The 10,744-nt window shown below is 43.7% G+C and overlaps 1 protein-coding gene across 1 annotated transcript; it reads right to left on the minus strand.

Annotated features, from left to right (window-relative positions):
- Positions 1 to 205: 205 nt before the first annotated feature.
- PRSS55 (serine protease 55) lies at positions 206 to 10,531 on the minus strand. Its single transcript, XM_045286832.1, has 4 exons — positions 10,466 to 10,531; positions 9,967 to 10,297; positions 7,873 to 8,015; positions 206 to 1,082 (listed from the first exon to the last, which is right to left on the minus strand). Exons 1-4 carry the CDS (start codon positions 10,529 to 10,531, stop codon positions 783 to 785), a joined length of 840 nt encoding a protein of 279 aa, XP_045142767.1. The 3' UTR covers positions 206 to 782.
- Positions 10,532 to 10,744: the final 213 nt, after the last annotated feature.

Below are 10,744 nucleotides of genomic sequence, written 5' to 3' on the forward strand. Positions count from 1 at the left end.
GCATCTCAGCACTAGCATGGGTCTCCACGTGCCTCCTCCAGCTCCAGGGCTCTGGTTCCATCAGTATAACTCCATGTGTCTTGTCAGCAGGAAGAAGCAGCAGAAAGTATGTGTCCTACTGCCAGGGAGGAAGACAGGAGTTCCCAGAATCCTCGGGAGAAGGCCATGCCCACACAGAGGCTTCATTGGCTATGACCTGATTGACAGGCTAGACTCTACCCCTTCCTTAAGTTGATAGTAGATAATGTAACTGCCACACATAGGTAATAGACATTTGCCAAAGTTATCAGGAACAGAGATCTCCTTTTGTCCTCTGGACTGCTAATGTGATAGGATGTGAACTAGAGGTACCAGTGCTCATTATGGCCACCACCTGGAAATCCTCCTTGAAGGTGATGCTCACAAACAAGAAATGGTCCCTTTTGATATAATCTGAGCCCCAGAGGTTCAACCATACCTGAGGTCATCATACCAGCCTTTTACCCCTCTGTTACATCCATTATAAACCCCCACCCCCCTTTCTTTCTGTATTTGGCCAGTTTGAGTTGGATACTGTCACTCGCAATGGAAAGAGCTCAGACTAATAGAGAGGCCCAAAACTCAGCTCCCAAACCAGGACTCCAACCTGTCTTTCTGGTCCCATCCCACTCTCTGTTATCTACCTGAGACCCTAGCATTTAGCCTTTGTCTCAACCAGTCTCTCCGGCTGGTGGCACAGTCTCACACACCCTCCTTTGGCTGCAGAGTACACTTCTGTTTTATTAACCGTTGGAAATGGGCCACTATAGCATGAAAGGCAAAAGGCAAAGCAGGATCCAGAGTCTTGAGTTGATTGCCTTTGGAAACTCTGCAGCCAGGGAGCGAACTTGTTGCTGTTTGTTGGGGGCTCTCATTTCCTCCGAATTAAAAGGCCTTCCTTCTAGCTCAGTCACATTCTGGATCCAGAGGTCGTATTTCGCTAACAAAGTGTACATTCCTGGAATGCCCTTCAGTCCACAGCTCCTTCCCCAGCTGATGATGCCTACCTGGTACCACTCCTTGCCAGGGCCTGGGGTGCAGACGAGAGGCCCCCCACTGTCACCCTGTGGACAGAGAACAGAGGTCAATAGGTAGTCGTATTCTAAACTCACCATTTGAGACAAGAAACTGCCTACTAATGGAAGAAAATTCATGGAATTTGACTTTTCCAGGCTGCCTAAGGAAATCTTGTAATTGTGGCCCAATCCTCATCCCTATCCTAGTCAATCTGCACTCTTATCCCAACCAACTCCATTCTTAGCCCAGCCAATGTGCACACCTATTGCAGTCAATCCCCATCCCTGTGCTAGTCATCTCAATGCTCACCCTACGTCTGGTCCGTGTCCACCTGTGCGCAGGCTCCGAGAGAAGTTTGTTTCTGTCAGGTTAATTGGGTGGTTATAGAATCAGGGTATAGACAGTGGATAGAACAGGATCCGAGATAAAGGGAAAAGAGGGAAGGACTTGGCCACAAAAATTTAAATCTACCCACAGAGCAGGAGGAGGAAGCAGAAAGATGACATAGGCAGTGCTCAGGTGGAAGGAAGACTGGAGAGTAGTTTATCTTTGCTGTTAGATGCCATAGAGTTAGTGCTTACCTACAGCGACCTTATGCCCAACAGAAAGAAACACTGGCTGCTCCTGCACCATCCTCACAATGTTGTTAAGCTTGGGCCCATTGTTGCTGCCACTGTGTCAACCCATCTCGTCCAGGGTTTTCCTGTTTCTCTACCCCTCTTCTTCACCAAGCAGGGTGTCCTTCTCCAGGGACTGGTCTCTTCTGACAACCACAGCACGGCCAAAGTAGGTAAAATGAAGACTTGCCATCCTTGACTCTAAGGAGCACTCTGGCCATATTTCCTCCAAGACAGAGTTGTTTGTTCCTTTGACAGTCTATGGTACTTTTAGGACTCTGTCAGCACCTTAACTCAAATGCACTGATGCTTCTTCTGTCTTCCTTATTCACTGTGCAACTTTCACCTACACAAGAAGCTATCGAAAATACCAAGGCTTGAGTCAGGCATACCTTAGTTCCCAAAGTAACAATGCTGCTTTTCAACACTTTAAAGAGGTCTTGTTCAGCAGATTTACCTAATGAAAGGTATCATTTGATCTCTTGTATTTGGCTTCCAGGAGCATCGATTGTGCATCCAAGCCAGATAAAATTCTTGAACTTCAACCTTCCCTCCATGTATTGTGATATTATCCTATTGGTTCAGTTGGGAAGTTTTTGTCTTTATATTGAGTTGTAATCCACACTGAAGGCTGAAATCCTTGATCTTCATCAGCAAATGCTTCGACTAACAACCTGTGATATGCAAATATTTGTTTGGAGGTATTACCAAATGACATTATCATTTACCCTCATGCCTTACTAACATTTCAACATCCATCTTGACTTATAGTGTTGTCAGTGATAGGATAATATCCATACTATTCAAAATTATACATCAACCACTAAAGCTACAGGTGAAAAAAATGGAAGATTTCTACCAACTTTTGCAGTCTGCAATTGATCAGACAAAAATAAAAATGCATCAATAATGGCTAGTGATTTGAAGGTAAATGTTGGAAACAAACAAACAAAAAAGATGATTTGGTAGTTGGAAAATATGGCCTTGGTGATAGAAAAGACTCGAGATTGAAAGGTAGAATTTTTCAAGACCAATGACTTATTCAATGCAAATATTCTCAACAACCTAAACAGTGATCGTACATGTGGATGTAGTCAGATGGAACCCACAGGAATCAAAGTGACTATGTTTGTGAAATGTACCAGGGAGAAGCTCAATATTACCACTGAAAACCAGGTTGTGGCTGACTGTGGGACAGACCATCAATTGCTCATATGCAGCTTCCCACTGGAGCAGAAGAACATTAAAGCAAGTCCACGAGGACCAAAATATGATGTTGAAGGATTTGATGCATTGAACACAAATGACCAAAGATCAGGCAAGTTGTGGGAGGACACAAAGAAAGCAAAAGATCATTCAAAACAAAAGAAACTAAAATTGATGTCAGAAGAGACTCTTAACATGCTTTAGGACATAGAGAAGCTAATGTGATAGGAAGAAATGATAAAGTAGAAGAGTTGAAGAGATTTCAAAGGGTGGAGGGAGAAGACAAATAATAATGAAATATGCTGAGATCTGGATTTAGAAAACCAAAGGGAAGAATATATTCAGCATTTCTCAAGCTAAAATAAATGAAGAAAATATTCATGCCCTAGTAGCACACCTTTTTCATGTAGCCTCATACATTTAGGGAATCAAACCAAACACCCAAGCTGACGGCCATCAGGTGGATTCTGGGTCATAGTGACCCTGTAGGATAGAATGGAACAACAGAGATCCCCTCTATGGATGACGGGGCGCCTGAAAATACGGGTCTTCCTATGCTTTTGTGTATGTTTTCCCTTCTTTTCTTCTTGGAGAGAAAGCAAGACTTGGCTCTTAAGAAGGGTCTGATGATAGTCAACAAGGAACTTGACACTAGTGGTCCGCGAGTGACTTTCTCCCAAGAGCTAATATCAGGGGTCAAAGATCTATCATGTGAGAAATATACTATCCCTAAGAGACTCTCAAGGTCTCCCCCTATGAGATAAGGGTACTAGTTGATCACTCCTATTCAATTTGTGGGTAAAGAAATAGGACCTGACTTCTAGGTCTGATTCTATCACTGCCTGGTATTTACTTTGGACAAATCACTTAAATTCTACATTCCTGCATCTTCATTTGTTACATGGGAGAGTTAAACCTCCACAGCCCAGTTTACAGAGTAGTAGAGCGGATGAACTTATTTTATATGCATGAACAAGCTATAAAAATTATTATAATGTTTCTGATCCACTCAGCTATCAAAGTGAATGATGGATTCAAATAACTGTCAATTATTGGAGCTTGTTTTCCCATCTATAAAACAAGCTTTCAATTTTATATCTTTATACATCCTCTTACAGTTCTAAAAGTCTTCTGGTCTAGGATGCTGTGGAGTGAAATCAGATTTCTCTCAAGCTGTTATGGGTGATGTGCTCAGGATATTCAAAGGACCAGTTGCTCTAGGGTCAATTCTGACTCGCGGTGATTCTATGTACTTTAGCATAGAACGGGGCTCCATGGGTTTTTCAGTTACCACAAGGTCCTCTCATGCTGCCCCTTTATCGCCACATGCACGGCCCTCCCACCTCAAAACCCCTCCTTTATCTGTAGCAACCAACCCAAAGTTTTCTTTACTGGGAGTGTAACAAATTCCATTGTTCTCCATTTCTCTTAGTCATTTGGAAAATAGTATGTAAATGGAATCATATGTAAACTTCTCAGATTGGTTTGCCTCCCTCAGCAGAAGACTATGCATATTCATCCTAGGCATTGAATATATAAATATTTTGTTCCTTCTTGATTGCTCATACTTGTGAGGATGGCACAGGGCTGAGCGATATTTTGTTGTGTTGTAATAGGGTTGCCATGAATTGGAACTAATTTGACAATATCTAACAACCACAGGATGACGCACAACCAGGCAATGTGTTAGTCTGTGCGAGTTGACTAAGAGGAAACAACAGTATTCCATGGTACAGCTGTGTTGTATTTTGGCTATTATGAATAAAAGTGCGATGACATCTGCATGTAGATTTTTGTGTGACATCAACATTTCTTTTTATGGAATGAATGCCCAAGGGTACAATTTCTGGGTATGTTTAGTTTACCATGTCACTACTGACCTGTTCTCCAGGGTGTCCGTACCACCTCAAATTCCCTCCAGTCAGGTGTGCATGATCCGGGTCCTGCACACTCTAACCAGCATTTGTTTTTTGGCTTTAGCAAATGAATTTTGTATTCTGATGGAAGTGTACAAATTTGAACTCAGGCCACAAGCTACAGGGGAGGCTTTCTCTCTCAGTCAGCAAGCTCCAGGTGGCTTTCTTGTTAACATTTGATGTTATTTTTCATGTTAGCCTGCCCAATAGATTTGTAGTTATAGCTCATTGTGAGTTTTTTGCATTTCCCTAATGGCTAAGGATATTGCACATATTCCACGTGCTTGGTTGCCAACGACATATCTATATGCTTTACTGAAATTTCTCTTCCCGTTTTCTAACTGGATAGCTTTTTGTAGTTTTTTATTGTTAAGATTTGGGGGTTCTTTCTATAGTCTAGATTCCTTTGTTAGATATTTTCTCTCACTCTAGTGTTTCTCCCTTCATCATCTTAACAAGATGCTTCCTGGGTTAAAGTCTGACATTGGTAATGGGCTGCAGCCCAGCTATGTGTCCTGTGGTGGGATATGATTTTGGTGTCAAGTCTTAGAGCTCGTCACCTAGTTCCAGGTCCCTATGCTGGGTTTCCCCTAGAAGTTGACATCGTACATTTACGTGGGAGTACATGACCATTCTGAATTAAATTTAACTGAAATCGTCACCTTATGTTCTCAATTAAAAATTGATGCTTAACTCATATTTTAGTTGTCTTATTCTATGTTGTCACTAAATTGAATCTAGTGCAATTCTTTAGATATCGTTAGGCATTTGGAGAATTATCAGACTCTGGATAGCATCTGAATTTTCTATTTTAAATGGCAATATCTGAAACTAGGGCAGTGGGGAAAGAAGTACCTATTCTTGACTGCTGGATGAGGATAGAAATTCAGATCCCTCACTGACACTGAGGTTGGAAGAGGTGTTCATTACGACAGGTAGTGGTAGAAAGGAAGGAAGGCAGGAAGGCAGGAAGGAAGGTAGGTCAGCTTCCCAGTGGTGATAAAAAGTCTGGCTCCCCTGTCTGGCTAGACTATTTCCCCCTAGTTTCTGGAAAAAGGAAGCGCAGTGGCTTTCGTTGTCCGTTTTGTCTGTGCCCCGCCTGCTTTCTGGGTGGGGGGGCCCCAGCCTTCAGTCTGGCGCATCCAGGACACACAAAAGGAGCTCCAAGGGACTCGCCACTCTGTCGTTCCTCGTGTTGCAAGATCTTTGGTCTGTCCACCTCTTTCTCTTCTCTTTCCAAAGTCTCTCTTTGTTTTATAATGTCCAAGGTTATTCAGCCACATTGAAAGGAAGGGGTAATGGGAGAGGGTCCTATTGCATCTTGTCTGGTACTAGAAGGCCCAACTTTCTGTTTTTAAATATTTTAGATTATTCAGAATGCGAAGACAAGACAAGGTTTGGGGGCGAAAAGGGGGACCTAATGACAAGGATCTACATATCGCCTCCTCCCTGGGGGACGGACGACAGAAAAGTGGGTGAAGGATATGTCGGACACTGTAAGATAGGGCAAAATAATAATTTATAAATTATCAAGGGTTCATGAGGGAGAGGGGAGTAAGGAGGGAGGGGGGAAATGAGGAGCTGATACCAGGGGCTTACGTGGAGAACAAAAGGTTTGCGAATGATGAGGGTAACAAATGTACAAATGTGCTTTATACAATTGATGTATGTATGTATTGTGATAAGAGTTGTATGAACCCCCAATAAAATGATATAAAAAAGGAGGAGGAAAAAAAAAGTAAGGAGGAGGAAGAGGAAGAGAAGAAGAAATAACCATAGCAAAATGGCAGGAATCAGGAATAAATCTCTCCGAAGCAAAAAAAAAAAAAATAAGGTTTATATAACATTGATTTGCTCTCTTCTTTTGATCTTCATATTGTTCTTCAGAAACATGGCTTGACTGGCACCAGGTGGCTATGCCCACCTGCTTATTTCAGAGCTGCTTCTCTGCTCTCTTGCACCACACTACTCACATAGTCCCAGAGTCCCAGTCTGGAGGCACTCCTATCTGATAGTTTACCAGGGAAAATTACTGATATCATCATATTAAACAATTATGGCGACTACTGTAGCTGAAGACTTTCTTTGCCCACGGAACGGGGCTTTACATCACTTTACAGAATGGATGAAAACCTAGTGAACGATGATGCGTTTGCACTTGTAGCTTTTCCACCCATGATGAGACAGACTCACTTCCCACACCAGGGGGAGGGACCTAACTTCCAGCTGGTACAAAGTGGACTCACCATGGTGGCCCCTGTAAGACACAGAGCAGCTTTGAGTTTTAAAGGCCAACCCTACAGTTTATCTTTGGAATCAGAGGAAGATAACTTCAAAGGTGTTTTTTAAAATTATTATTCTCCTAGTCATTAAGGAAAAAATATTTCTCTTCTTAAAGTTTATTTGATTAGATAGAAGGTAAAACCCAATACTGTTTAGTTCAAGAAGACCCACTTGCATTGTCAAGATATTAAAAGAGCCATGGTGCTGCAGTGATTAAACACTTGGCTCTAACTGAAAGGTCAGTAGTTCAAATCCACCAGCTACTACTTGGGAGAAAGATGTAGCCATCTACTTCCATAAAGAGTGTAGCCTTGGAAGCCTGTAGGGCAGTTCTGCTCTATCCTACAAGGTCACTGTAATATACGAAGGCTACCCATTTTTTTACTGTCTGCTCAGAGCACTGCAGCCTCCTCTAAAGGAAAAGCCTTATTTCATTCATGGACGTGCTCCCGAAGCCTAGCACCACAAAGATTTCTAAATTAATGAGTTAAAATGGCCCATTGCAGGGCCCTCTAATTGTCCTCAACTCTTGGTGGTTTTAGAATTCCAAGGAGTGACTATAAGCCTAGGGTCCCTATTTATCTAGCCTGCCTGGAGAAGACCAGAAATGTTTGCTCAGGGCTGCTGTGCTCCAAGGATGCTCTTCACGTGGCGGATATCCAAGGGCTCTGTAATCTGAATCCCACCACCCTGGCCCAAGGCTCCAGTTCTTGTCCCAAACCCTTAATGAATCCTAGCAGAAATAGCACCCCGTGCACTGATAGGCCCAGTGGAGAGGAGGCCTTGTAGGTGAGGGAGGGGTACCTTGTACTTACCTGGCAGGCATCATAGCTTTCATTCTTGTATCCAGCACACAGCATGTTTTTGGTAAGCTTTGGAAATATCTGTGAACATCTTTCCCAATCAATGATGGTCATTGGGGCTTTCATCATGTCCGTTGTCAAAGAGTTCTTGTTATCTGGCCAGCGGAGAAAGTACATTCGAAAAGCCATCATTTAGCAGGTACCCCCATGGAAACAACAACGAAAAATAAATACCCACTGCCATCTAGTGGCGTCCATTCTGACTCAGCAGGTCCCACAGTTAATACAACCGATTCTCCTCTGACCCTACCTATATGCCTCTCCACACCTCTACTTGCTACCCTGCCGACCTTCCAGCAGTTCCTTCTCCTCCAGGGTCCCTTACTTCTATGCACAGGCCACCCCTCCCAGGCCCCGCCACCCCGACAATGTCCCTTGCCTACATTATCCTTCTCAAAAGCTTAGTCCTACTTCCAAGACAACTTTCTGATGGGCTTTAACCAGCTCTAACGACTTCACTTCTCCCCAGAACTGCCAATTGACCATTTCTAAGAACAACCTGGCCTTTTCAAGTATATTTGCCTATTACCACCTGCTACTATAAAAGGAGGTAGCCCCCCAAATCAATGCTCATTTGGGTTTTTTTTGGGGTATTTTGATGTCAAAGGGATAGTGTGTTTGGAGTTCATTCCACCCGGTCAGACTGTCAATTAAGTTCTCTATTTAGAGGTTCTGAGAAGATTGTGAACAGTGTGCAACAAAAAAAAGGCCCGATTTGTGGCAGATGGGTGACTTGGTTTTGCCACCATGACAATACAGCTGTCACGCAGCCATCTCAGTGTGCCTGTTTATGGCAACAAAGAGCATTCCTCTATGCCCCCTGCACCTGACTCACCTGACCTCGCTCCATGCCACTTCTTTTTGTTTCTGCGAATGAAGAGGGGCAGGAAAGGACAGCGCTTTGACGATGTGGAAGAGGTAAAGAAAATCATGAGGGAGGTGCTGTCAGCCATCCAAGCAGATGAGTTTGAAAACCGTTTCCAAGAATGGAATCGCAGATTTGACCAATGTATTAAGTGTAATGGAGTGTACTTTGTAGGTGACCAGGTTGTTTTGTAAAAAAAAAAAAATACATAACTTTGAAAAAAAATTCATTTTGGGGAGGGTACCCCCTCATATGTAGATGGCACTGCCCTCACACAAAGCCTCTGAAAGTTGGGTTTTTAACAGCAGAAGGGTAAAAAAGTGGAAAAAAATCAGGACCACTAGAAAAAGTGAGTTGGTTAGAAGTCTTGGAAGGGATTTTGTCTTGTCTTTTCTGGGCTTCGCTCCATCTCATTTACTCTGACTACGAAGACCTCACACTTCTTCTTTTTCCTCTCTCAGATATCTTCCCTGTCCACTCCTCCACTTCCAACTTTCAAGTAGTGCCAACACTCCAGAGCCAGTATCCCACCCATTTCCCTCGACTGCTAAACCCTTGACCTCCTCCCACCTCGGAGGCTGCAGCTCGTGACCACACATCGCTATTGGTCCAGAGTCTGCTTCAGGCTTGCGACATTGTCCAGTTAGCCAACTGGACAGTTAAGCTGGGCCTTTGTCACGCCTTTCAGTTCTAAAATGCTTTCTAGTTTAGCCAGTTCACAAGCAGCAACAGATCCATTTCTAAGAACTATGGAGGGTACCCTCTACCAGGCTAGACCCATCAGAGTCAGGTCTGAAACATCAGCGTGTGAATCAAGGGAGATGGTAGAGAAGGAAGATTAGAAGGGGCCGCTGGCAAACTGGAGTGTGTACTGCTGACAGATAGTCCATTTCAAGTATGTAATCGGTACTGACGGAATAAAACCACATCTGGGAACTGGATCTGACCTGGTATCTCAGGGTGGAGCCTTTGAAAGGTGTTTCTTTGGAGCTTGGAAGAGGATGAGATTGGGGCCTTTGTGAACTTGTACGGTGCGGGGTTTTTGAGCCAATGCAAAGCCCCTTTCTCCTCCCTGAATCACTGACCCCGTCCCCACTCCCCCTTTGGATCTAATGGCCCGTCCTCAGCCACCAATACTCCCATCTTTTTTACCTCTCAGGACATACTGAGAGGTCACATACCAGCAACAGTCTGTCCCCATCCCGCCACCCAGCATTCATGCCAGGTGGAGGGGATGGGGTGCTTGGGTAAGCAAATGGGCGTCTCCTGGGCATCGAAGCTGATGGGTGAGTTCACCATCAGCAATGCGATATCATTGTCCATCTTGTCCTTTTGAAAATCTTTGTGAAGAATTATTTTGGTGACCTTCTTGATGTCTTTATAGGAACTGATTAAGTCGTTGGTCCCCGCCACAATACTCAGTTCTTCTAGTCTGGTGCCATAGAAGCAAAGAGAGGAAGTGGGAGGAAAAGGAATGTCACAAAGTGGGGACCATTGCACTTCCAGAAGAATCTAAATCCCATAAAGTTCTAAGGGCCTGTGGGACAGATCTATTGTAGCTGTCACTCAGAAGATGTGAGAATCTGAAAGAGTTCGAGGAGGGCAAAGAAATGCAGCAAATGACAGTTATTCTTCTGTTCCATCTTGGATCCCAGAGATATGAAGTAAGGGTTCCTTTACTTGGGGGCAATTTGAAGGGTTCACAAAAGACCTCTTGGTGCAGACCAAATTAGCTTTCAAATACATATTGGTACACCTACTTTATTCAATTGGTTTATCAACAAGTTAGTGACCGGCACACCATCTAACCTAGACCTGTCATTGATCCAGCAGAAAGGGTCTTCAGTAATGAGGCCAAATGCAAGCCACACCTCCAGACAAAATGTCCAGGGACTGTCCCACAGCCAATTCTTAAATACTCAACAGGAGATCATACAGGGCTTCTTGGTTAGATGATGA

Source organism: Echinops telfairi, unplaced genomic scaffold (genome assembly GCF_000313985.2).
Source record: "Echinops telfairi isolate 266 unplaced genomic scaffold, ASM31398v2 ScPeMD7_9;HRSCAF=40, whole genome shotgun sequence".
Lineage (NCBI taxonomy): Eukaryota > Metazoa > Chordata > Mammalia > Afrosoricida > Tenrecidae > Echinops > Echinops telfairi.